This window comes from Vipera ursinii (genome assembly GCF_947247035.1).
Source record: "Vipera ursinii genome assembly, chromosome: Z".
In the NCBI taxonomy this organism is placed as follows: domain Eukaryota; kingdom Metazoa; phylum Chordata; class Lepidosauria; order Squamata; family Viperidae; genus Vipera; species Vipera ursinii.
The window spans coordinates 52,467,319-52,495,201 of NC_139517.1; the positions used below are offsets into that span (position 1 = coordinate 52,467,319).

A 27,883-nucleotide genomic window follows, 5' to 3' on the forward strand; every position below is an offset into this window, starting at 1 on the left:
AGGAGGGGGGGCAAGAAGAAAGAATTCCACCCCATCCCTAAAAGTAAAGGCTTTGCTCTCAAGCTGTAAAAGAGCTATTTGTCAAACTGGTATCCACTTCTAGTGAGAAAGTAGAAAGTATTCTCATATAGAGCAGCTGTTTGCTGCCGCTTTAAGATTCTTCGTCTCCGACGAACAGCTGGTAATGGCGCACTGCATAAATGTGGTCAGCCTTTTCTCCTGCCAATTCCGAGGGCTCCTTTGGATCCAGCGAGCCGGCTACCACTGCCCCCTGGTCTTCAGAGCTTCACCCCTTGGTAGCCACCTCTCTGGGGCGACTTTCAGTCCAATTGGACCCACTGGCAGGCAAAAATTGGACCCGGGGAGAGGAAAATCATTTCCCCAAGTCTTTCCTTCAGCAACATCACCGGAAACTCCCAAGTAGAGTCCAGTGCCATATAAAGAAAACTTGTACAAAATGTTTTATAGATGGCATATGACACCAGTAAGATTAGCGAAAATGTTTAAAAATACTTCAAGTAATTGTTGGAAATGTAAACAAAGGCCAGGTACTTACTATCATATCTGGTGGACATTCCCTAAAGCAAAAAGTTTTGGATTAAGATACATGTATGGTTGGAAAAGATGACTAAAAAACAGATAGAATTCAAACCAGAACTGTTTTTGTTAGGAGTTAACTATGAGAAGGAGAGTGAATATTTAATATTACATGTATTAACAGCAGCGAGAATTGTATTTGGAAAAATGAAAACTTGCCAACTGAAGAGGTACTAATCAAGAAAATTTTAGAATGTGCAGAAATGGATAGATTGACTTTAGAGATTAAAGAGAAAGAAGATTCAGTTTACTTTAGACCATGGGATAATTTTTATCAATGGTTAGGAAAACAAACTAGAGAGAAAGGAATGTGATGTTATTTTGAATACATACTAGTAGGAAGAATGCTATACGTTGAATAATTATTACTGTCTATGATAATTAATCATACTACTGTCATTTATTACTATATTAATTATTGTTAGCTAAACATATGTACCCAGACAATATTCTGTTTGCTAAATATTGAAAATGTTACTGGGGGATAACCCCAATGTAGACCCCAACCCTGTCTTAATCCCAACCCCAATCTCAACCCCACCCTAAACACCAAACCCAATCCCTATTTTTTTCCTAATCCTATAAAATCCAATAATTTTTTTTAAAAAAAGAGAATGCAGGAAGTCTGATCTTGAAACTGAAAACAAATTTCTGATTTCTGGACATGCTTGGACATGGTACTTCTCTCCCTTTCAGAAGTACCATGAATTTCTGCCCGGCCGTTGTCTGGACATGAACCTGCAGCATTCAGTCAAGGGGCACCCTGCAACAATGTGAAATGTCTGTAAGGTGGCAGGAACATTTCCATCCTATCCCCCTGTGTGCACACAAAGCACAGTGGGTCATATTCTGCTTGTTGCCAGGAGAAACCTCACATTTGCCCCTGCCCCACAACCTTTCCAGTTTCTACTTCAGGAAGCAGAGCTGGCAGGACTGTGTCCAATGGGAAGGCAGAGCTGGGACACACGGCTACTTGGCCCATGCTGTGGATTGATCGAGGACAAGTGTCCCTCGATAAATAGCCTGGATAAGGATGCAGGGGAAGAACACCAGCAGACCAATGGTGGAAGAGGAGCACTGGTGGAGGCCCAGTCATGGATAAATGCCTGAATGAGGTGGCTACAGTGGGGGGGCATGATAAAGTGGGTGCAGCCATGTGCCTACTGTTAATTGTTTTAGACCTGTTTTGCGCCTCTTCTCTGTAACAGGCCTTTAAGTACTGAAAGTCTGCTATGCTATCACCCCTAGTCCTTCTCGTTATTAAACTAATACCTAGTTCCCTCACTCATTCATCATATGGTTTAGCTTTCAGTCTCCTTATTATCTATTATTTACCCTACCATATTATTTAGGGACGCGGTGGCTCAGTGGGTTAGGACGCTGAACTTGTCGATCGGAAGGTCGGCTGTTTGGTGGGTCGAATCCCGAGTGCCACGTAACAGAGTGAGCGCCTGTTACTCGTCCCAGCTTCTGCCAACCTAGCAGTTTGAAAGCACGTAAAAATGCAATTAGAAAAATAGGGACCACTACGGTGGGAAGGTAACAGCGTTCCGTGCGCCTTTGGCATCTAGTCATGCCGGCCACATGACCACGGAGACGTCCTCGGACAAGCGCTGGCTCTTCGGCTTTGAAACTGAGATGAGCACCGGCCCCTAGAGTTGGAAACGACTAGCACGCATGTGCGTGCGGGGGAACCTTTACCTTTACCTTACCTATTATTTACCCCGAAACCATTCCCTTATTGATGCAGCCTAGGATTGTGTTAGCTTTTTTGGTAGCTGCAGCATATTGCTAGTCATACTTACTAGGACACATAGATCTTTCTCACAGTTGTTACTGTAATATATATATATACAAAACGTTAGCAGTAAGTTAAAACCGTTCATTCCATTTATTCCATGAGGTAAACAAAACTGACAGGAGAACACGCGGGAACTTTGACAGCTGTCAAAGTTCCCCGTCAGGGCGCAGGCGCAGCCACTGACAGCTCGCGGCTGTCAAAACACCAAGCCGGCTCACCATGCGGGAAGAAGAACTGTCAAGACAAGACGGCGGTGATTGGCTCGGCTAGACGTGGCGCCAAAAGAAACGATCCTGATTGGATCTCACTGACAGCTGCCGGCTATAAAAGCCGGGCAAATTATTCTGCTTTTTGCCTTGTTCTAAATAAAGTCCTAGTTCAGTAACCTGTCGTCCCGAGTGGTCCTTCGGCTACTTCACTGGCAACGAAGGTGGGATCGCTCCAGAGCTGAAGTCACGGCCGAGGAAGAGAGTTCCCGGCTAGAGCTGTCACTGGAAGTTTTAACTTCCGAACGGAGCGAGACCAGGACCGGATGACATGGCCAACTTCGGGCGTGTGAGGGAATTCGATACCCGCCATCCGGAGAGATGGCACACCTGGGGCAGTTCGAGGGCTTCCTCCTCGTCAGCAAAATTACCGACGACAGAGCAAAGGCCGCCGCCCTCCTGTGCATCAGCGGGCCCCCGGTATACGACGCTGCCGTCGGGCTGTTCAGCCCGGTACCCATCACGGAAGTCTCCTACGCGGACCTGGTCGACCAGCTCAACAAGCATTATATGCCAGCCTGCTCGGAGCTGTACTGGCGAGTTCAATTCGCCCAGAAGAAGCAGCGACCGGACGAGCCCGCAAATGACTTCATCGCCGGGGTCAGGCACGCCGCTCGCAACTGCTGCTTCCCTGACCTGGAAGACCGCATCTGGGACCAGGTGGTAATAGGCTTAAGGGACGAGCGTCTTCAGAAAAAACTGACATCAAAACCCGACATGAGCCTAGCCGAACTGACCGGAGAAATAATGGCCTATGAGTATAACCACAAGAAAAAACCGACCACCGCAACACCAGAAAGTCCAGCAACCATATACCACGAGAACGCAACCCTCAGTGACAGCGACGAGTCAGTGGACTTCACAGACGGTGAGGCCCTTCAACGCAGAATGGAGCGTCGACAACAGCGGAGAAGCGACACGTCTGATCGCCAAAGAGCCAGAAATCCCCCGCCACCACGACATGAGCAACGGGCCACCTGTGCCAGCTGCGGGGGCAACCATGCCCAGGGAAGCTGCCGGTTCCGGAACGCAAAATGTCACAATTGCGGAAAAACCGGCCACATCAAACCAATGTGCTGAAGCCGGCCCCGCGACAACGTGCATGATCTGGAGGCCAACCCCCCAGGTAGGCCAACCGCCCAGGCCAACAAGGGAGGAACAACTGGGGAACTAGTGGAAACAATAGATAAGGTGCATAGCCTAAGTCCAAAAGTAAGGATCAGGGTGAAAATTCAGGGAGTCACCTGCATCATGTAGGTGGACTCCGGGTCAGCAGTCTCCTTAATATCGTTCAAAACTTATCAGGAGATCTGCCAGCGAAGCAATAGGGAAATTCCCCTTAAAAAAACCCAGGTCCATCTAGCAGATTTCCAAAAAAACCCTATTCCTCTAGAAGGGAAGGCTAAGGTTGCTGTAGAATACAAAAAATTCAAGGGACCCCTGGAAGTCTTAGTGACTCCAGGGAACCGCACCAACCTAATCGGGCTGAACTGGTTCAGCCCTCTGGGCATCGCCATTACTGGAGTAAACACAGTACAAGCCTCTAGCCTCGAAGCCGTCTGCAACAAGTATGCAGACGTCTTTGATGCCACACTAGGGAAATACACTGGCCCTCCCATCTCCTTAAAATTAAATCCAACCATCCAACCCATAAAGATAAGAGCTAGGAGGGTTCCATTCGCCCTCAAAGAAAAAATAGAGAACAAGCTGGAATGCCTCGTAGGACTAGGGGTGCTGGAACCTACTGAAGGGGGAAGCTGGGAGAGCCCAATAGTCACCCCAGTCAAACCTAACGGGGAAATTAGATTATGTGCAGACTATAAGGCGACCCTTAACCTAGCCCTCAGCCCCCATGCTTACCCGGTGCCAGCGGTAAGGGACGTCCTCGCTTCCATCCGCTCCGGCGCCATTTTCGCAAAACTTGATCTGACACAGGCATACTTGCAACTGCCTGTCACAAATGACACAGCGGAAGCTCAAACAATTGTCACCCACCGCGGTGCTTTTAAAGTGAAAAGACTTCAATTTGGCATCTCAGCAGCCCCGGGTATCTTCCAAGGTATCATGGAGAAAACCTTAAAAGGGATACCCGGGGTCTGCCCCTATTTCGACGGTGTTCTCATCGCCGGGGAAAACGAAGCAAACCTAGCTGACAGACTGTCAGCTGTGCTGAGCCGGCTCAGAGATGCCGGTCTCAAACTAAAACATGAAAAGTGCTCCATCGGAGTCACTTCCACAGAATTCCTAGGGTACAAAATAGACGCCCAAGGCATCCACCCCACCACAGAAAAACTAAAGGCTATTCAGACAGCTTCCAGCCCAAAGAATAAACAAGAGCTCCAAGCCTTTTTGGGGTTGTTAAACTTCTACCATGCTTTCCTTCCCCACAAAGCCACTATAGCTGAGCCTCTCCATAGGCTCCTAGACAAGGGAACTGCCTGGTCCTGGACCAAAACACACGAAAATAGCTTCCAGTCATTAAAAAATATTATCTGTAACAGTTCAACAGTCACTCTCTTTAGAGAAGACACACCAGTATGCATCGCTTGCGATGCATCACCCTATGGAATTGGGGCAGTGTTAAGTCACCTGTACAAGGATGGCACCCAAAGACCCATAGCTTTTTATTCACGCACCCTGTCAAAAGCTGAAAGAAACTACGCGCAGATCGATAGAGAAGCACTAGCAATAGTCGCAGGGGTAAAAAAGTTCCATGACTATCTCTATGGGAGACCCTTTACCATATTCACGGATCACAAACCCTTACTAGGAATATTCACTTGGGATAAAACAACCCCGCAGATTCTATCACCAAGAATACTGCGCTGGTCCACCTTCTTATCAGCATATTCTTACAAATTAATACATAAACCAGGGAAGGAATTGGGACACGCAGACTGCCTCAGCAGGCTACCAATTCAAGGCAAGGACCCTGACCCAGCCACGGCAGGGCTGATTCTGGCAATATCTCAGCTTCCTGACTGCCCCCTCTCCGCTAAAATTATAGCTAAAAATTCTGCTAAGGACAAAATACTCAGCAGAATCCTCAGGTGGACAACCACAGGATGGCCAGCAACAAATCCACACCCACAATTCCAGCCATACTATAACAGGAAAAACGAAATGTCTTCACACCTGGGATGCCTTTTGTGGGGAAACAGGGTAGTAATACCTGACAAAAACATAGCACAAACATTAGACACCTTACATGAAGGGCATCCTGGCATAGTTAAAATGAAAGCTCTGGCCAGAAGTTATGTCTGGTGGCCTGGCATAGATAAAGAGATAGAAAAATACGTGGGAGGATGCTACACCTGTCAGTCAACACGAAGCGAGCCACCCCAAGCCTCGATTCATAGATGGGAAACTACAAAAAACCCATGGTCACGCATACATCTAGATTTTGCAGGACCCATCCAAGGGCAGAGTTTCCTAATAATAGTTGACCGCTACTCAGAATGGTTAGAAGTAATCCCCCTTAGAAAAACTACTTCAGGGGCCACCATACAAGCCCTTAGAAAAAATTTCGCCACCCACGGCCTCCCAGACACCATGGTCTCAGACAACGGACCTCAATTCACCTCTCGTGAATTTCAGATGTTCGCTATGAAGAACTGTATTAGACTGGTCACATCTGCACTGTTCCACCCATCGACGAACGGGATGGCTGAAATTATGGTGCACTCGACTAAAGAAGCATTAAAAAAGTTCGTAAAAGGGAACTGGCAGCGTCGACTCAGCCAGTTCCTAATGTCACAACATACAACTCCCTGCACGACAACCGGCAAGACACCAGCAGAGCTAAGATGGGGGAGGAGACTGATAACGCGGCTGGACAGACTACATCCCGACACTTACACTGCAGAGCCAGATCACCCCCCCCACCTCGTACATTTAAACCAGGACAAATGATCTGGGCACAATCATACACAGCAAAAAACAAATGGGTCCAAGGGACGGTATTACAACAAACAGGACCCATTTCCTACCTAATACACACGCCTACTGAAGGCAATCTACGATGGCACATTGATCAGCTCAGGCCAAGGCAACCACAACACCACCCAGACCCTCAGGACCACCAAACCCCACCCCCCGGAGACATCTTGCCGATACCAAATCAATGGGAGGAGGATGAAGAGAACTTGCCACTACCAGAGCCAGAAAACGTACCCCCCCAAGGCGTTTGAACAGGAACAGAAGAGCCCCAACATATTTGAAAGACTATGAATGGGCCGGCTCCAACGACCAACAAGGGGGAGGAAACAATCCAGGGGAGGGGTAAGGGGTGTAATATATATATATATACAAAACGTTAGCAGTAAGTTAAAACCGTTCATTCCATTTATTCCATGAGGTAAACAAAACTGACAGGAGAACACGCGGGAACTTTGACAGCTGTCAAAGTTCCCCGCCAGGGCGCAGGCGCAGCCACTGACAGCTCGCAGCTGTCAAAACACCAAGCCGGCTCACCATGCGGGAAGAAGAACTGTCAAGACAAGACGGCGGTGATTGGCTCGGCTAGACACGGCGCCAAAAGAAACGATCCTGATTGGATCTCGCTGACAGCTGCCGGCTATAAAAGCCGGGCAAGTTATTCTGCTTTTTGCCTTGTTCTAAATAAAGTCCTAGTTCAGTAACCTGTCGTCCCGAGTGGTCCTTCGGCTACTTCAGTTACTGTTGGGCTAGGTACCATGAATTTTATACCTGTAGATTTGGTTTTTCTTACATATGTGTAGGACCTTAACTTTTTTTTACCATTGAATTGCATTTTGTTGTATCTTGAGTGTTAACTATTCCCTCCAGCTTGGTGTCATCTGCAACTTTGATGAGTTACCCTCTTTATCCCCTTATCTAAGTCTTTGTGGCCATGATCTAATAATATGTCTAATAATTAGTCTAAAATTAAATGACAGTTTAGCTGGATATTAAAATCTATAAGATTGTACCATTAGCAGAAGCTCATATCTCAGTATACAAGAAAGGCACCATTGCTCTATGTTTCTCAGATTATGGATTAGATTTTTAGATAGTCTTCAATTATCTTTTTATAAAGGATAATAATTTGCATATTTTCACTGTAGTACAATGATTCTAAAATTAGTTTGACTTTATTTTATTGCAATAGTGTTATTTTCTATTAAATAATGAAATATATTCAAAAGTATATATTTAAAACCACATTTTTTTTCCTGTAATGCTATTTGGAACAAAAATGCTTAGATTGAAATTGATTGAGGGGAATAATTGGTGGCTATAATTTATTTTCATCTTTTCTGTTGTAGAAATTACTTATCTTGACCATGCGGGTGCTGCTCTTTATCCAGAAAGTTTGCTAAAAGCCTTCACTGATGACCTCAGTACAAATGTTTATGGTAAAGTAAAATTAAACAATATAACTTTTGTCCTTCCTTACAATGGAAAGGCATTTCCGAGGCATTTCAAGATTTTATTCTAAAGTAGGATGTGTTTACTTATTTATAAATAAAATAAATAAGGCTTAACAGACCTTTGCTGCTATCTAGTGGTTTTCCAGATTGTGTTTTTTTAAAAGATACTTATTTATTTAATAAATAGGCAAATCAAAAGGAAGGGAAAAAGGAAAACTACATAAATAAGATGTTAAGCAGCTCTCTCATTCCCTCTCGCCCTCCCTCCCTTCTTCTCTCTCTCTCTCTCTCTCTCTCTCTCTCTCTCTCTCTCTCTCTCTGTTTCTCTTTCTCCCTCCTCCATCTCTTTTGATCTCTTGATATATTAGTGTGTGTGCATGCATTACAGTAGTAGACTGTAGTGTCTGTAGTAGGATCTACAGTTGTGGAGGGGAAATGAAAAAAAGAAAGAAAGCTCAACTATGCTCCTCCTGCCATAATAATTTGTTAGAGAATGTTTATAGGAGAAATAATGATGTTCTGCATAGTACTATTGAAGAATTTCATATTACGAGTTTCTGATTTTGAAAAGCATTATGATCATATTTCACATTGGAAGGAAGGGGACCGCTTCTGCTTTATCCTTAAGGCATTTTCTAATATTTGGAAAGAGTTAGAATTCAAGATTTTAGAAGGTCATACTAATATTGGTATAATGAAAGAAATTAAATTTCAATAGGATGATATAATTTACTGTCTCAAGATTTTATTATATGGTTGTGCTGGATTTTACAACATTTTTATACGAAAAAGAATGAAGTTCCAATCTACCCTCAGCAATCTCTGGCTATGGGCTGGAGAAGCACATCATATAGGATTGTTCTGAGGAAAAACAGAGGAGGAAGTGTTCCCTCCTGGAGGGGAAATCAAGATAAATATAAAAATTAATTAAGTGTAAAAATACAGGGATTAAAATTTAGACTAATTTCACAAAGAATGAAGTGTGTTTTCATGAATCACTGTTTTTTTTAATCTAGGAAATCCTCATAGCCAGAATATCAGCAGCAAACTTACATATGATACTATTGAACATGTTAGATTCAGGTAATGTAATCCTTATTTTATGTGTTAGATGTTTTGTTTCATGTTTGCTTTTGGGTCCTTTTCTTTCTTATGTGCTATGTTTCTTATATGCTAGAAACATGATCCAAAGTATTATATGGAAGCAAGGATAAATATTATATATTAGTGATTTTTTCTTAGTCCCCAGATCTGTTATTGACTAAGTATCAGAAATCATCAGTCTTATCATATTATCAGCAGAAAAACAGGAATTAATGGTGAAGTCTCTTAATGCTCCAGTGATACTGTAAACAAGGGTACAGGTGGGACAAAAAAGTATTTAGTCAGCCACCAATTGTGCAAGTTCTCCCACTTAAAAAGTTGAGAGAGGCCTGTAATTTTCATCATAGGTATACCTCAACTATGAGAGACAAAATGGGGGGAAAGAATCCAGGAAATCACATTGTAGAATTTCTAATGAATTAATTCGTACATTCCTCGGTAAAATAAGTATTTGGTCATCTACAAACAAGGAAGATTTCTGGCTCTCACAGACCTGTAACTTCTTCTTTAAGAGGCTCCTCTGTCCTCCACTCGTTACCTGTATGAATGGCACCTGGTTGAACTTGTTATCAGTATAAAAAACACCAGTCCACAACCTCAAACAGTCACACTCCAAACTCCACTATGGCCAAGACCAAGGAGCTGTCGAAGGACACCAGAAACAAAATTGTAGACCTGCACCGTGCTGGGAAGACTGAATTTGCAATAGGCAAGCAGCTTGGTGTGAATCAACTGTGGGAGCAATTATTAGAAAATGGAAGACATACAAGACCACTGATAATCTCCCTCATTCTGGGGCTCCACGCAAGACCTCACCCTGTGGGGTCAAAATGATCACAACAACGGTGAGCAAAAATCCCAGAACCACACGAGGGGACCTAGTGAATGACCTGCAGAGAGCTGGGACCAAAGTAACAAAGGCTACCATGAGTAACACACTACGCCGCCAGGGACTCAAATCCTGCAGTGTCAGACGTGTCCCCCTGCTTAAGCCCGTACATGTCCGGGCCCGTCTGAAGTTTGCTAAAGAGCATTTGGATGATCCAGAACAGGATTGGGAGGATGTCATATGGTCAGATGAAACCAAAGTACAACTTTTTGGTAAAAACTCAACTCGTTGTGTTTGGAGGAGAAAGAATACTGAGTTGCATCCAAAGAACACCATACCTACCGTGAAGCATGGGGGTGGAAACATCATGCTTTGGGGCTGTTTTTCTGCAAAGGGACCAGGACAACTGATCCGTGTAAAGGAAAGAATGAATGGGGCCATGTATCGTGAGATTTTGAGTGAAAACTTCCTTCCATCAGCAAGGGCATTGAAGATGAAATGTGGCTGGGTCTTTCAGCATGTCAATGATCCCAAACACACCGCCCGGGCAACGAAGGAGTGGGTTTGTAAGAAGCATTTCAAGGTCCTGGAGTGGCCTAGCCAGTCTCCAGATCTCAACCCCATAGAAAACCTTTGGAGGGAGTTGAAAGTCCATGTTGCCCAGCGACAACCCCAAAACATCACTGCTCTAGAGATCTGCATGGAGGAATGGGCCAAAATACCAGCAACAGTGTGTGCAAACCTTGTGAAGACTTACAGAAAATGTTTGACCTCTGTCATTGCCAACAAAGGGTATATAACAAAGTACTGAGATGAACTTTTGTTATTGACCAGATATTTATTTTCCACCATAATTTGCAAATAAATTCGTTAGAAATCCTACAATGTGATTTCCTGGATTCTTTCCCCCCATTTTGTCTCTCATAGTTGAGATCAGCCTATGATGAAAATTACAGGCCTCTCTCATCTTTTTAAGTGGGAGAACTTGCACAATTGGTGGCTGACTAATTACTTTTTTGTCCCACTGCATATGTACATGTATTCGTTTCATCCACTGCTAGCCCCATTCCTTCATGTTCTTCTTTGGTTCTGCATTCTGCTAATACAGACCATTTAGAATGGTCACCTTGTCCTATCTAATGATAAATGGAGGTTAGCCATTAATGTCAAGTACCATAGCATCTTGTATTTAAGATGATGAGCAATTGTAATTAGATTTTTTTTGCTTTTGTAATTTTTTTCAGAATTATCTCTCATGATCAGTGCATTGATTCTATACACTTACTAAATGTAAAGTATTATGCAAGAGGCATAATAATCATAATCACAATTGAATTTCCTATAAAAGTGATTCTTAATTTGTATATAAAAAGGTTGATAAATAACAATACGTATTTTCTTATGAGTGTTCGTTACTTTGAGTTTATTCAGATTTTGATTTATACTAACATTTCAACAAAATGGGTGAAATGGCTGCCACTAAAACTAAAAAACAGGGTTATTATTATTCAGTTAGTAATGAGACAGAATCTTGAATTGAATCAGTCAGTGAAAAAGCTAAAAATTATGTCTGGTTGATTTAATTTATTGCTGATTACAAGCACTAAGGGATGTGTGTGAGTAAGGAAGGATCATAAACCTATACCTTCAGTTTCTTGCAATTCAGAAATGTTCTAAAGCCATTAAACATACATTCCATCCTTTGCTAATTAATTTTTTTCATTATGGTAATTAAAACTGTCCCATGGATAAATAGAGTTTGAACCCTGTACTATATAAACAGTTAAGTACAATAAACATACTGTAGTATACAGTGCATTCAGAAAGTATTCTGACTGCCTTCACTTTTGTCAGCTTGATTCTACAGATGTTGAAATTCATTTTTTTCTTATTAATCTATATTCAGTACTCCACAATGACAAAATGAAAACAGAATTTTAGAAATGTCTGTAAATTTATTTTTTTAAAAACTAAAATATCACATTGAAATGAGTTCTCAGACCCTTCACTCAGTATTTCGTTGAAGCACCTTTGGCAGCAATTACAGCTTCAAGTCTTTTTGGGTATGATGCAACAAGCTTTGCACACCTCGATTGTTGGATTTCCTGCCATTCTTCCTTGCAAATCCTTGCAAGGTCAATCAGGTTAGATGGTGACTGTAAGTAGACAGCTATTTTCAGGTCCCTCCAGAAATGTACAATAGGGTTCAAGTCAGGACTCTGGCTGGGCCACTCCAAAACATTCACAGAGGTTTTGTGTTTTTATAAATCCCATTTATATCCCGCCCTTCTCCGAAGACTCAGGGCGGCTTACAATCTAAGCACAAATCAATGTTAGTTGTCCCTAAGCCACCCCTGTGTTGTCTTGGCTGTGTGTTTAGGATCATTATCATGTTGGAAATTGAACGTTCGGCATAGTCTGAGGTCCTGAGTGCCGTGGAACAGGTTTTCATTGAGGATATCCCTGTATTTTGCTCCATGCAACTTTCTCTCAAACCTGACCACTCTTCCAGTTCCTCCTGCTGAAAAACACCTCCACAGCATGATGCTGCCACCACCATGCTTCACTGTTGGGATGATATTGGGTAAATCAGACATGCAAACGTACGAGGGGGGGAAACAACACCGGACTGCCAACCCCTCTACAAGCCGTTCCCGCATGTCACACACACACACACACACACACACACGAGGGGGGAAACAACACTGGACTGCTGCCTCCCTAGCAGACCTTCCCCGCGGGATGTGCTGCCAGGAAGCCAGGCACCCCGATGAGCAGACCATGTGGACCGCGGCCCATCGGCCAAGGCTGGGCCAGCTCCAGGATGCCGCCAGAGTCAACGAGCGGCTCGGCGCGGTTCTGACATTGGCACAGCCGGAGCACAGAGGAGCCAGCGGAGGTGGGCCAGCGACGCCGCCGGGGCAAGGCATCCCCGCGGCTTGCAGCACCAACAGGGCAAGGGATGAACTGGTGTGGCAGCTGTGGGGAGAGGAATCCTCGTGGGCCGCGGTTCAGAGTGAAAGAAGGCAGTGCGGAGCTGCAGGAGGTGGTGGCTCGCCGGTAAAACCAACAGACTTGGAGGTGCCGCGGCTGGCCTTTCAAGGCGCCGCAGACCTCCATTGACTTCCATGGGGACGTTTGGCAATTGGGGCTGATTGAAACTGCTGCAGGATGGCTTTGAGTGGCAGAGAGAGACAGAGAGACACAAACGCATCTCCACAGGAGAGGTAGCAAGGGCAGGAGATGAGGCAGTGGTAGTTCGCTGGTAAATCAACGGACTTGGTCTCTCACTCTCTCTCACAGAGAGAGAGAAAGAGAAAGAGAAAAGGGGGGAAAGAAGGAGGGGGTCTGGCAGCACTCGAGACTCCATATGCTGCTCAGAAACACCACCACCATCACCCCCGCACACCCCATCTGACCGACCCACTCACCTTTCCAGCAGTCCTCCTGTCTCTTCCTCTGCTGCCGCCATGTGCAGTCTGAAGAAGAAAAGAGGGTAGTCCCACAAACCAAAGAACTTCAACCAATCAATTCAAACTTCACAAGTTTTTTTTCCGTGAGAAGTTTGAATTGATTGGTTGAACTTTTTTAGTACCACTTTTTTTTCTGGACTGCATATGGTGCCAGAGGAGGACTGGGAGCCGCAGGAGACGGCTGAAAGAGCCATATGCAGCTCCAGAGCCACGAGTTGCTGACCAGTGGTCATGGAGAATGACGGGGAGGGCCAGAGGAGTAGGAAAGATGGCTATAAATGGGCTGAGATGGGTGGCTGGGGGCAAAGGAGACGTGGCCAAGGGTCTGTGCCTAAATGTCCTAAACCCACATTAGCAGCCCTTGGTAGGGTAGCAATAGCAATACTAGATTCTTGGAAAAGCCATGATTTATACCTACAAAGATCAGAATTGAACATCAAATAGTACTTCCTGTGACACTCTATGGAAGGAAAATTTAGACTCTGAAGAAGCAAGATAGAATACTTTTGATCTTTGGTATTGGAGAAGACTCCTGACAATACTGTGGATAATCAGGAAAACAAACAATTGGCTTCTCAAACACATAAATTACCAGCTTATCTGACTTCAGACACATTATGCAATGACCCAGATCTCTACATGCTCTCTACATGCTCTCTACATGTTCCAGAGCCTTGGTGGAGCAGTGGGCTAATGCCTCCTTAAGTAACACCAGCTGCCTGCAATTAGTGCAGGTTCGCATCCCACCAGGCTCAAGTTTGACTCAGCCTTCCATCCTTCCAAGGTAGGTAAAATGAGGACCCAGATTGTTGGGGGCAATTAAGCTGACTTTGTAATAATGCCGCTTGGGGTGTGTGTGAAAGCCCTAATAAGCAGGCATATACATAGAATGAAGGCTACTGCTAAGTTTGTAAGCCGCCCTGAGTCTTCGGAGAAGGGTGGGATATAAATGGAATTAAAATAAATAAAAAATAAAAAATAAAGCTGGGAAAGTTGAAATAGAAGAGGACTACCAGTAGCAAGGTTGATAGACTTATTCATAGTAGCAATGAGTTGGAAGAGAACCAGATAAGGGATAGATCATCATAGAGAAAATCTGTGTGGCTGCTAAAAGTCAACAACAGATAATAAATTAAACTTGATTTTGAAGAAAGTCTTGATGATGCTTTAGTTTAATGTCCTCTTGTAACAATAAAGTTTCATTAAAATTTCAGATCTTTTATTTGTGGAATTCTCAGTTCTACAAAAATTGGATTATTGTATTCAGAAAATGGAGCTGAAATATTCATGTCTGTAAGTTTGGTTAATAATAAGTTAAAATCTCATATTTATATATTGATTTGATTGTTATAACCACCCATGTCACATAAGTGACTTTGCATTGCTTACAAAGATTAAAACACAGAAGACCCAACACTAGTTAGCTCCTCAAGCCCAAGGATAAGCAATAACCCTGCTCACTGAAACAACAGATTGATAACAAAAGAGCTCTGAATCAAACGCCTGAGGTAACAGCTGAGTTTTCAGTGCTTTGTGAAGAACTGAGGCCCTCCAAGTCTCCAGGGGGATAGTGTCCATAGGGCAAGCTCAGACTTGTTGGGTGTCAGGCAGCATATGCATGTTGACTTACAACCACAATTGAACCCAGAATCTTAGCTGTAAATCATTGTAGATGTTAAGTTGCCTTTGTGACTCTCTGCAATCCCTGCTCTCTCCATTGTGATCGATAAGCAGACAAAGCAGAAATAGTTGCCTATCAAAGACAGATAGAGAGCTCCCCTCTGTACACAGAAGAGTTGGCCTGGAGAAAAGAAGCTTAGATCTTTATGATCCAAGTTTTTTTTTATCTCTAGCCCAGTGCCAAGTTCCTCTCTGTGTGCTCTGCAGACTCCAGTGCTGGACTGAAGAAACTTCACTGCCAGAGTTCACTTATTTCCAAACATGCCAGTATCATTGCAAAAAACTTAGTTGCTACCGTCCTTTGCTGCCTTGCACAGTTTTACAAGCGGTGTGTTCCTGGACTAGTTGGCTGTGGTGCAGGACTTGAGGTGGTATTTCTGCCAACTGAAGGATGAAGAAAACAATATGATATCAAGGAAGAGCTCTAGGCCTTCAGTATTACTTAGTATCAAGTCAATGGAATTTATGATGTCAGGAACACAAATTGAGAATATCCTTGAAAAACACATTTGACGTAATTTGTCTCCCATATTGAGGTAAATGTCTCTTATTATTTTTACTTTTGGCCTATCTATAACTGAACAGAACAGCACATAATCTTAAATAGCAGTAATTAATATTTTTGTAGCTATATATCTTGCCCAATTTGATTTGATTTTAGATGACTAAGTTACACAAAAGTAGTCAAGATAAGATGGAAGCATATCCATTCAATATGTCTGTGATTCTGTGTTTATTTTACAGGATACTACAGCACTTCAATACAACCATTGAAGATTATACTGTCATTTTTACTTCAGGAAGCACTGCTTCACTCAAACTCATTGCAGAAGCTTTTCCTTGGATGCCTGAAAACATGGGGGAACCTGGCAGCCGATTTTGCTATCTTACCGATAACCATACATCTGTGGTGGGCATGAGAATGATCACTACTGCAAAAAATGTTGTATTTGTTCCAGTAAAACCAAAGGATATGTTATCAGGAGCAAATATTGTGAAAGAGAAAGACAATAATTGCAGTACACCACATCTCTTCTGTTATCCTGCTCAGAGTAATTTTTCAGGAGTCAAATACCCACTTGCATGGATAGAAGAGATACAGTGTGGAAAACTCTGTCCCATTCAGATCTGTGGGAAGTGGTTTGTGCTTTTGGATGCAGCATCTTACACCAGCACTTCTCCCTTAGATTTAAGCATTCATCAAGCAGACTTTATTCCTTTATCATTCTATAAGATATTTGGATTCCCCACTGGCATAGGTGCATTGCTAGTAAAAAATGAAATTGCTTCTTGCTTGAGGAAAACCTTTTTTGGAGGAGGAACTGCTGCTGCCTATTTGGCAGAAGAGAATTTTTATTCACCAAGACAATCAGTGGCTGAAAGGTAATGTTATAAAATAAAGGTAGTCCTTGACATACAACAATTTATTTGAAGTTACAAGGACACTGAAAAAAGTTATGACCATTTTTCACACATCCGTTGCAGCACTCCCCATGGTCACATGATCAAAATTCAGATTAATTTGCCAGCTGACTCTTTTATGACAGTTGTGTACCGACAAACAGTCAGTGGAGAAACTAGATTCATTTAACAACTGTGTTACTAACTTAACAACTCCAGTGATTCACTTAACAATTGTGGCAAGAAAAATCATTAAATTAGGCTAAATTCACTTAACAAATCTCTTGCTTAGCAATAGAACTTTTTGGCTCAATTGTGGTCATAAATCAAGGACTACCTTGCATCATCTTTAAATGTTCTTATCTTATTTGGGTACCCAGTGACTGGCTCAATTTAGATACCAAATCTGATCTAAGCCATAGTCCAAAGAACAAAGAATACAGTAGTTCTCACCTCTCTATTTATTAAATTAGAATTATAGAATGCATGGTTGGAAATTATTTTAATGATCATCTTGCATAATTATATGAACTCCATTTTTAACAAAATGAATAGGTAAATCACATGCATATGTTTATATGGGTAATAATGCTTTAATCTGTTTTTCATTCTTTTTTATGAATTTGAGAAATCAGCTTTTTTTCAATGTATAGGGTTGCCTGATTAAAGGAACTCTGAGCTGCTTACAATAACTTGAAAACCAGATAAAACATGAAACAATTCATGTTTTAGTTAGCAACTGAGGACAATTACTCTACTTCTTAAAACATCTCAGAGTTGGAATTCCTCAGATCCTTGTCCTAACATTTGTCAGGTCTTCAGTATTTTGAAAGGCAGAAGCAGAGTTGTCTGGATTTTGGGGGTTAAACCTACTCCATAGGGTAGCGTTGGCAGAGAAGGCACACTTCTTGAGACCCATCAGATCACATTGCTTGATTTAAAAAAAGACCTTCAGCATGCATAAAACCTCTGTTGAGATCTAGTAAGATGGCAGAATTAATAGACAGTTTCATTTAACATTTATATATTTTTAGATTGTATCCTAATAAATAAAACAGATGGAAACAGGTTTTTTGTAGTTTAATATTTTGCTTGTTTGTTCTTTATCCAGGTTTGAGGATGGGACAGTTTCATTTCTTGATATTATTGCAGTGAAGCACGGATTTGATGTTTTGGAAAAAATAACAGGTAGGATTGTGCTACTCAGTAGAAATGTAGTCCCTAGCATGCAGCCTAATCTGGCCAATCAATGCCTTCTCACAGCCAACATTAATTTAAAATCTAGTAATGAAATACTTGAACACACCAGTTTTTAGATCACTTTTTAAAACATATCCTGGCACCTACTAATGAGATATTTTACCATCATTGGAAGAAATGGGCATGCCTTTTAATTGCCAAAGGATTCCATTCTGCTTCTTTTGATACCTCTGAGTATAGTTTTCAGCTAGCTCAAATAATACCATTAGAAACAAAAGCATTGCTGAAATTTGATAGACTTATCAGAAAAAAAAGTTGAAGCTCTGCCTCTGATTTCTTATCTTTGTTATCTTTGTTGATTTTCCTTATCAAAAGGTTGATTTAGGCTTCTTCATAGAATTTAACTTCTAGAACCCTTATCATGGTTTCTCTCCTCTGCAGTCTTTCTAGGCCCTCAACATCTTTTTTCGACTATGGTGACCAGAATTGGATGCAGTATTCCAAATGTGGCTTTACCAGTTCAGTATAGAGCAATACTATCACTTCCCTTGTTCTTGACACTTTCCCTCTATTGATGCAGCCCAGGACTGTGTTGGCGTTTTGGTAGCTGCAGCGTATTTCTCATTTATACTTAACTGATGGTTCACCAGGACACCCATTCATTCATTCATTCATTCATTCATTCATTATTTATTTATTTATTATTTATTTATTTATTTGAATACAATAACTTTTATAGAATAAAAGTATAAAGCATAAAGAAAAGAAAAAGAAAATATAGAATTATGACTTTCATACTTTCTATTGAGTAATTACCAATTTTGGTACCATCTTTTTCTTTTTTCCTTTGCAAAACCCTTCCCTTTCTTTTTAATTCATTTTAGTTCCCAATTCTGTAAATCATCTATTCAATGTTTTTTCTTTGAACAAAAAGCCTATACAAAATTTTCAGTCTTTTAGAACGGTCTTAATCTTTTTTTTCCCCCTGACCAAACTAGTCAGCTTTGCTATTTAGGTAAATCCTGTTAAGTTTATAATCCAAACTTCCATTGTGAATATTTCATTATTTTTTCATCTTTGTTCATAGAGTAATCTTGCTGCAGTTACCATATACAGTATTAATTTCCCATATTTTTAGTTGAATGTTCATAATCCCCTTTCTCCCTAAAAAAACAACTGGTTTCATAGTAATACCATTCTTAATATTTTTTTTCATTGTATGTATTTTTGCCAATATTTTTCAGCAAAGAAAAAGCCACTTCTTTTTCACACTTTCAACACTTGTTGAAAGCTGGTTTGACAGCTTAACTGAAATTATTTACCATCAATACATCATTTTATTAAATTATCTTAAATTAACACATAGTGTAAATTTAACACCAGTTTCCTACAGAGACAACTTCTTTTTCTATGTGGTCACTGAAGGAGGGATATCTGGAAACATTTGAAGACAATACTCTTTCAATTACAAGTAGAAAGCTCACTATTTTTTTCTTAAAATCATGTCATGTATTGCAACCCTGTCAAACTTTATAATAATAGGATTAGGGTTAAAGCACAGCTCACTTCACAAGGTTATTGTGGAGAAAATAGGAAGAGAAAGGTGTATTTAATATGTTTGTCTCCTTGAGTTATTTGTAAAAATAATAAAGGTGGGATACAAATAAATAAATAGGGACTGCACCACTTCGGACATGTATTTAATAGGGAACTGTTAATCAACTTCAATTTGCAAGTAAAAGCCGGAAGATAATGAAAGTAAATTCTCAAGCATTTTCAGAAAAACCAGCTAATGAGTCAGGTGATAATTGCGGTACCACACAAACATTGTTTGAGGGTCCCTCCTCTCCCCTTCCCTGTCCCAGAAATTAAAGGCCAGATATGAAAGGCCCATCATAGGCAAGTGTCCTTCCTCCCACTGGAGGAATACTGAAGGGCTCTTCCTTGACAGGTTCCTCAGATGAAACTGGGCAGTAGCTTCCTTGGCTTGTTGTGGAAGCGCTGGGGAAACTGACAAACTAAATCAGGGGCATGAACATGCTGTGTGTTTTCCCACAAATGATCTGCAACCCAACCCTTTCTAATGAATCAAACACTGGATTCCTTTGCCTTCTTTCCCAGAATCTAGGATTTCTTCCATCTCATATTCTGGTTCTCTCTCTACTATGACTGGCGGTGGAATGTGTTGCTGCAATTGTATTGTGCTTGGAGGAAAATAATGCTCAGTGAAATACTGGATGCCCCTTCATTGCAGGAGGTTGGAGATGGAAAGCTACACTGTTGATTTGTCAATGGGCCCACAAATTTAGCATCTAGCTTCTTGGAAGGTCTTGAAGTGGCTAAGAACTTAGCAAAGAGCCAAACATTGTTCCCTACTGGTATGGGTGAGCCCTTTTGCCAGTGGGCATCTGCTTCCTTTTTATAAATCTGTTTTGCTTGGTCAAGTTGCTATTCCAAAAGATCTTGGGCAACAGGTTGCTCTGTAAGAAATCAACCGCCCTTGAGACAATTGAGTCCAGTGCAGGGTGGTCTGGGAATAGTTTAGGTGTAGGTGACACATGGCTTGAAATGATGTCATTGAAGTTGATGAGTGCAGCAAATTGTTGTAAGAAAATTCTGTGTGTGGCAGTAATGATGACAAACCAACACTATTGACAAGAGCCCTGTGGTGACCAGAACTGGATGCAGTATTCCAAGTGTGATCTTTCTAAGGCTTTGTAAAATGGTATTAGAGCTTGATTCTATCCCTCTATTAATGCAGCCTAGGATTGCTTTAGCTTTTTTGGCTGCTCCCACACATTCATGGCTCATATTTAAGAGATTGTTCACTAGGACTCCAAGATATCTCTCATAGTTACAGGCATTAAGCAAATTTTCACCTAGTCTATACCTATGCAATACCTATGGTTTTTCTTGCCTAAGTGTAAAACCTTACTTTTATCCACATTGAATTTCATTTTGTTAGATAAGGCCCAGTGTTCAATTTTTTTCTTTTTGAAACTTGAGCTTGTCTTCTGGGTTGGCTGTTCCTGCCAGCTTAGTGTCATCTGCAGATTTAATCAGTTCCCCTTCTATTCCTTCATCTAAGTCATTTATGGAGATATTGAAGAGTACTGGGCCTTAAATAGAATCTTGGGGTACCCTACTGCTTACTTCCCTCCATGTGGATGTAGTTCCATTGAGGAGTTCACACTGAGTACAATTTGTCAGCCAGTTACAAATCTACCTAGTGGTGGTACTGTCTATTCAACATTTTACTAGCTTGCCAAGAAGTAGGTTGTGGTCTACTTTAACAAGTGCTTTGCTGAAATTTAAGTATACAGCATTTCACTGACCTACTAATTTGGTCACTTCATTAAAGAATGAAATAAGATTTGTTTAGCATGATCTGTTTTTGACAAACCCATGTTAGCTTCTGGTTATAACCTTGTTTTCTTCTGGGTATTCGCAGATTTGTTGCTTGATTATCTTTTCAAAGATCTTCCCAGGTATTAATATCAGTCTGATTGGTTCATGATTTCCAGGATCTGTTTCCCCCCCCCCCCTTTTTTAAAGATGGGGACCACATCTTTTCCAGTCCTCATATAGTTCCCCGGTGATCCAAGAACGTTGAAGGGTATGTTTCAATGGTTTTAAAATCAGGTCTGCCAGTTCCTTCAGAACTTTTGGATGTAATCTGTCAGGACCCATTGATCTGAATCTGTCTAGAGCTTATAGGAGTTCTCTTACCTTATTTTTGCATATTTTAATTGTAACCTGTCATTTATGGTTCTGTTTTTGGTAATTTTGAGTAGTGTATTCTTTCTGAATCTCTGAAGATAGATGCAAAGTATGAATTAAGCAGTTCTTTCCTCTACTCCCCATTACTTGTTTGCCATCTTCTCCCATTAGTTGACCAATTGTTTCTTTGATTTTTTTTCTTAAGTTCTGTATGTTGAATTTTTAAAATATTTTTATGCCTTGTTCTGTTTTATTTTATTTATGCTTTAATTTTTATTGTAGTCAGTGATCGTAATAAAAGATTGAATTGAATAACTGATTTCCACAAGAGCTGTGAATAAAATTCAAGTGTAGAAGATGACCCAGGCTGAGCCCAAGGGCAGATCAAATGCTTCATCAATCATGAGTCTCTTCATGCCCATAAGAGAGCTAAATCTAGCCCACCTTAAATTCCTTCTATTCTTATCTACTGTCAATTTCTTTTGACTGTTAGTAGTTCAGATTCTTGTACAGAGCTTAAACTTGCAATAAGTCTCTCTATCTATTTGAACTACCTGGATCTTCTGATTTTCCTGGCACTTGACATTAATCTGAACTACTCTCCTTCACCAAAAATTTCACAGACTCCAGAATACCCTAACAATTGCTTCAGATTCCAGAGCTGCAGCAATAATGTACAAGCAAGATCTCTGCTTTATCCATCGCTCTAGACACTAAGATGGCATTGAAGATGAAATCAGTTGCAGACAATTTTCAACAAATGCAGATCCTGATTCAACAAGTGATTCCTCTGCAACCACAACTAATTGCTACACCTGCCCAGGCAGTTCCTGACACACTCATCCCCAAGACTCCACATTGCCTACCACAAAGATTCACTGGTGGTCTGATACGATGAGAACATTCCTAGCCAGAGCAAAGTAATATCAGCATCCAACCAAGGAAGTTTCCAACAGACAGATCAAAAATTTCCTTCATCAGTGTTTTAATCAAAACACTCCACTGCCAAATGGGGGCATCCACCCATTGAAACCAATGACCCTGCCGTGGATAGTTTCCCAGACTTTCTCATTAGGTTTAAAAAACACTTTGGAGACTCTATTCAGATAGAAACTACAGAACAATGCATCCACCAGCTCCACCAGGGCAAAAACTCCATAAGAACATATATATATTGAAGATTTCAAACTCATTGCAAAAGATCTAGATTGGAATGAGTTAGCCTTAAGATTACAATTCAAGAATAGGCTCAACAAGGCCATAATCACACAACTGATGCAACAAGGTATTCCATGCAGTCTACAAGACCTCTATCAAGCCTTTATAATAGCTGAATCTCAACTGGCAGAACTTAGAGCATTTTTCAGCAGCTGCAGCCAACCACTTCAACAGCTGACTCCTCCTGTGATTACCCTGAACCTCTCTGCCCCCTTGGATTTGGATGCTGAAGATCTGATACAAATTGCAGTGCCAGATAACCTCCAGGAGCAGAAGAATGTCATGGCACAGAGAGCTTGCCCTTTGTTTCTATTGCGCAGACAAGGTCAAGAATTGCTTCACTAAAGCTCCCAGGACAGGCAATAGATAGTTTGGCAATGTCTCCACTACTCACCAACTGGACAAGCCCCAAGGCCAGGAAACAGGAAATGCTCCCCCTCCAAGAGCTTACAGGGAGTTCACCCAAACACTGAATGAGACTCAATTACCTCCATGCTCAGGTACAGTAATGAAATTTGATTCTACCCTGACACTTCCCAATGATCAGGAAACCACCATCCCTGTTTTGATAGATTCTGGGGCAACCTCCCACTTCATAAGCCTAGCCACAATCCATAAACATAAGATCCCCACAGTTCCCCTGATGTCTCTATTGCCACTGATAACTATTGATGGTGCAATTCTAAATTCTATTATTCATGCCACAGTGCCTTTGAAATTAACAATTAATTAGCATCCTGAAGAATTAACCTTCTTCAAATCTGACTACATCAATCTTCCATTTGTGTTGGAAACCACTTGGTTACAACACCGTGATCCCTACTACTAAGTGGAAAAACCAATCTACTGCCTTTTATAGTACGTGCAGGGCCACCCAAGTAATATTAAGTCATCAACTACACACTTGTTCTCCAAATAATTATATGAAGATTGTATTGCATTGATCTGCTGCATGTAATTTTCTTTTGGACTGGCACATCTTTTCTTTGAAGCAACTGTCTTGTGCACTATGGTTAAAGTTTGCATAAGATCCTCTTAGTCTTCTTATTTGGAGTCTGACAAGTATCCAGAAGTGTCAATTATTTCTGCATTCAGTGATACAGCTGCTGGCACAAGGGTTAGAATGTAGTACTGCAGGCTACTTCTGCTGACTGTCGGCTGCCGGCAGTTGAATTGTCACCAGCTTTCCATCCTTCTGAAATCAGTAAAACGAGGACCCAGACTGTTGGGGGCAATATGTAAATTGCTTAGAGAGGGCTGTAAAGCACTGTAAAGCAGTACATAAGTCTAAGTGCTGTTGCTGTTTATCATATCTCTGCCTGAAGTTGCTTATCTAAATAATTAGTGGAGAAGGCTAGTTTGATATTTTTACAAATGGGGGCAGCAGCATCCACTCCTTGTTTCTCAGTTAAAATAGCAGTAGCATCAGGATGTTCTTCATTTTGAAAAGCATAGTTGGAATTATAGATTGCTTGAATGTCAGCAGAATTTGCTTACAGCCCATCTTGCTAGGCAGCCTCTCAACTGAATGTAAATCAACTGCATAATAATGATATTGAAGTGGCTGACTTAGGGAATAACATATTGCTTTTTAAAAAATACTGTTCACTGTTGAGTCGATTAAAGGGTGATTTTTAAGTAAATCTGATTGGTTTGGAACACATGGTGTCAAGTTCATTTGGGATTTATTCCTTTTTTCTGTCAGTTTAGCTATAGAGTCTCATTTGGGGTTGCAGCACTTGGAGTATGTTTGGACACAGAATTGAATCCATAGCTCAGTCCTCTGCTGCAGAGGTCTTGCAGAACCAAGTTATGGATTGAATCCATAGCTCAGTTCTTGGCTGCACAAGCCTTCTGGAAATGCCTGTAACTGAGAAAAGCAGGCTTGGCTGCAGAAGATGCTCCAGAAGAAGTGGGCCAGCAAAGAGAGGCCTGTCTGCAAGGTAAGTGGCTGTGGGTGTGTGGGGGCAGATCCACACCCCTATCCCCAACCTAGCTTGATTTTTAAGTGTGTGCCTCACCCCAAAATTAGGACTTATTTTTGGAGTAGTGCTTATATTAGGCCGACCCCCCAAAAATCAATATAGGGCTTATTTTCAGGGTAGGCCTTACTTTTGGGGAAAGTCCTATCCAAATGCCACTTTAAAGAGGGTTAAACCGGTGTTACTATAAGCTGTTTGTCAAAAGAGGTCAGCCCAGTTATGTTGTTGGTAGTTAATGTAACATCTTAAGTATTGTTCTAGGACACTATTAGTACATTCACACACACTGCTCATTTTAGGATAATGGGAGGAGCTTAGTAATTTGAGGAATTCTTGCCAAAATCGTGAAATGAATTGAATGCTGCAATCCAAAATTATTCATTCTGGTGCCCCATGAAGTCTGTATACTTGTTCCATGAATGGCTTGGCTAAGGTTCATGCTGAGCTGTTCTGTCCTAGCCTATATGAGTCCTCATTCCCTCACAAGGACAAACCCCTATTTTAACAAGTAGGTTGGAAAAACAAACCCCTTTTATTTGAGTTACAGACCTGATAATTGTCCCCAAAGCAACAAAACATGTTTCAAACGGAGAATTTTTCAAAAGCAAAGGGAGCACGAGTCAAACAGGGAATTATTCACAGGCAAACAAAACATGATCCTTTGAAACTGGAGTCTTTTGCAAACAGTTGCCTTCAGCAACCAGTCCTGTCCACACATTCCCTTTTTGTTATGTAGCCACAAGGCGTGGCTTCTCAGTGCCTTCTCCTTCTCCCTTGGAGCCGCCCCATTGCCTCCCTCTGTCCTACTCATGTTGCCTGTCTGCATTTATGAGTGTCTATAATGTCATCCAGCTGTGAGTCCTCAGAGTCCGACCCAGCTTTGCAGCACAGTTGGGTCTCAGCCTGTGTTCTGTTCCAGCCTATGACCAGCCCTGTTTGAATGTCAGGGACAACCCCTTTTTATAGTCAACAGGCTGGGAGAACCCAACCAAATTTATTTACAAAGAAATCAAAAGTTCAAACAAGAGTTAAACCAAAAGTTCAAACAAGAGTTAAACCAAAAGTTCAAACAAGAGTTATACAGGAATAACAGACCAGGACTTTAGCAGAAGATCTTCAAACGGTTGCCTTCAGCAACCAGCACCTCCCACACCTTCCCCTTTTATCAGCAGTCTCAAGGCGTGGCTTCTCATTGCCTTCTTCTCCTCTCACCGAGTTGCCTCATGGCCTTTCTCTGTTCTACTCTGCTGGAATGCCTCCTGCTCCTAGCATCCCTGAATAGATCCAGCTGTGAATCATCTATGTCCAATACCTTATGCTCACACGGCTGAGACTGATGAGGAACATGACGGGAGGGTCCAGGCTGAGAGTCCTGCAGTGCATCAGAGCTTCCCTCTGGCACCAAAGGCTTTCCAAACCCCTCCTACTCCTCCTCTTCAGAATCATCAGACTCAGCTGCCGGTATCAAAGGCTGACGCTTAATCACAACAGCCTGAGCACGAGTGGAAGGGCCAGGCTCTTCATCAGTTTGTAAGTCTTAGAGCTCATCAGACAATGGTTCATTGACTCTTCAGGATCTATAGTTTGGCCCCTACCCATACCAATCAATTGTGCAATGTACATTTAACTTGGTGGGCGTTAAACAATTTGTCTTTCTCTAATACAGCTTTTAGCACAGAAGGTAAATTGTCTGCTATCTGGGGTTTGAGCTTCTCCTGCCCTTTGATAATGGCTGGGGCTGCCAGCTGCAGGAAAGGAATGATTAGTCTGCTGACTTCAGCCTTAGAGCTAAGACTTTTTTTCCCTCCTGGGAGATACCACAATGTAAAGTTGAACTGTTAAATTATTGGGCCCAACAGACTTGCTTTGGAGATAGTCTTGAAATTGCATCCCTCTATCAGAAATTAGGTGATGTGGGGGTCCCATATAAATGATATGCATGATGAAGAAACAGTTTTGTCAGAGCCTTTGTGGTGGGGATCTTCTGGCATGGGATAAAGTGGACCTGTTTTGAAAATAGGTCAGTAACCGCCCAAGCGACTGTGTTTCCTGTGCTTTCTGACAGTTCTACCATAAAATCCATAGAAATCTCTCCAGGTTGCTGAAGGCTCTGCCACCAGTTGAAGGAGGCCAGGTTTTTTTCCCTTGCCTCCATTTGGCAGCTGCGCAGGTGGGGCAGCTAGCCACATAGTTTTTGATTTCCTTATTAAGGGATGACCACCAAAATTGTCTTTTTAAGAGGTTCAGAGTCTTTATGAAACCAAAATGTCCTGCCAGTTTTGAATCATCGCATGTTTGCATGGTTTTCAGTCTCTGACTGGCTGGAACGTACAACTTCCTGTGCTAGCCCTTCCTGCATCGAGCAGACATTCTTGTGGTTAAGGAACTACTTGTACTTCTGTAGAGCTTGCTTGAAAGCCAGGGTATTGGTATTATTTTGCATGCACTCTTGTGGCTTCTCGAGCCGCAAATTGCCTCATTGGGAACAAAGGCTTTACCATTTCCGACTTTGCACTATTATGTTGTAGACTTGATAGGGCATCAGCTAGGAATTTTTTTCCTGCTGGTAAGTAGTGGAGGGTGAAATTAAAATGTTGAAAATGTTGGGCCCACTGTGCTTGCTTGGGGGACAATTTTCTTGGGGTTTTCAGAGCCTCTAGGTTTTTGTGGTCAGTCCAGATTTGGAAAGAGATTTTATTTCCTTCCAGAAAGTGCCACAAGGTGAGGAGAGCCCACCTAACAGCATGAGCCTCCTTTTCCCACACTTCCAACATTGTTCAGTTTCTGTCAGTTATTTCAATGTGTAAGTGCAAGGTTGCAGTTGGCCCTTTTCATTTTTCTAAAGCAGTATGACCACATCACTGGCATCGGCCTGAATATCAAAAGGCTTTTCAGGGTGTGGGTGCCTTAGTACTGGTTCAGCAAAAAAAAAAGTATTTTCAACTTTTCAAATGCGGCTTGGCATTCCATAGTCCATTTCAGTGGCTGACTAGGTTTTGGTTTGTTTACCCCTTTTGTCTTTGGCAAGTTAGTCATACGGAGGGCAATTTGCGCAAAGGAAGGGATGAATTGCCTCTAAAAATTTGCAAAACCAAGGAAATTTTGCAGCTGCTTCCTGTTGTGAGGAGGTGCCCACTCTAACACCCTGCACCTTCTCTGGGTCCACCTTTACCCCCTCATGGGAGATCTGGTAGCCTAGGTAGTTAATTTTCTCCTTGTGAA

At 41.9% G+C, this 27,883-nt stretch overlaps 1 protein-coding gene across 1 annotated transcript in view; it reads left to right on the forward strand.

The window, feature by feature from the left end:
- MOCOS (molybdenum cofactor sulfurase) overlaps nucleotides 1-27,883 on the forward strand; it is a gene marked incomplete at its 5' end in the record, with an annotated part of 117,389 nt that overhangs the window by 19,167 nt on the left and 70,339 nt on the right. The window contains 4 exons of the mRNA XM_083377081.1: nucleotides 7,950-8,039; nucleotides 9,071-9,137; nucleotides 15,885-16,523; nucleotides 17,653-17,729. Coding sequence (XP_083233207.1) covers nucleotides 7,950-8,039; nucleotides 9,071-9,137; nucleotides 15,885-16,523; nucleotides 17,653-17,729 — 873 coding nt within the window. The remainder of the gene's footprint in view (nucleotides 1-7,949; nucleotides 8,040-9,070; nucleotides 9,138-15,884; nucleotides 16,524-17,652; nucleotides 17,730-27,883) is intronic.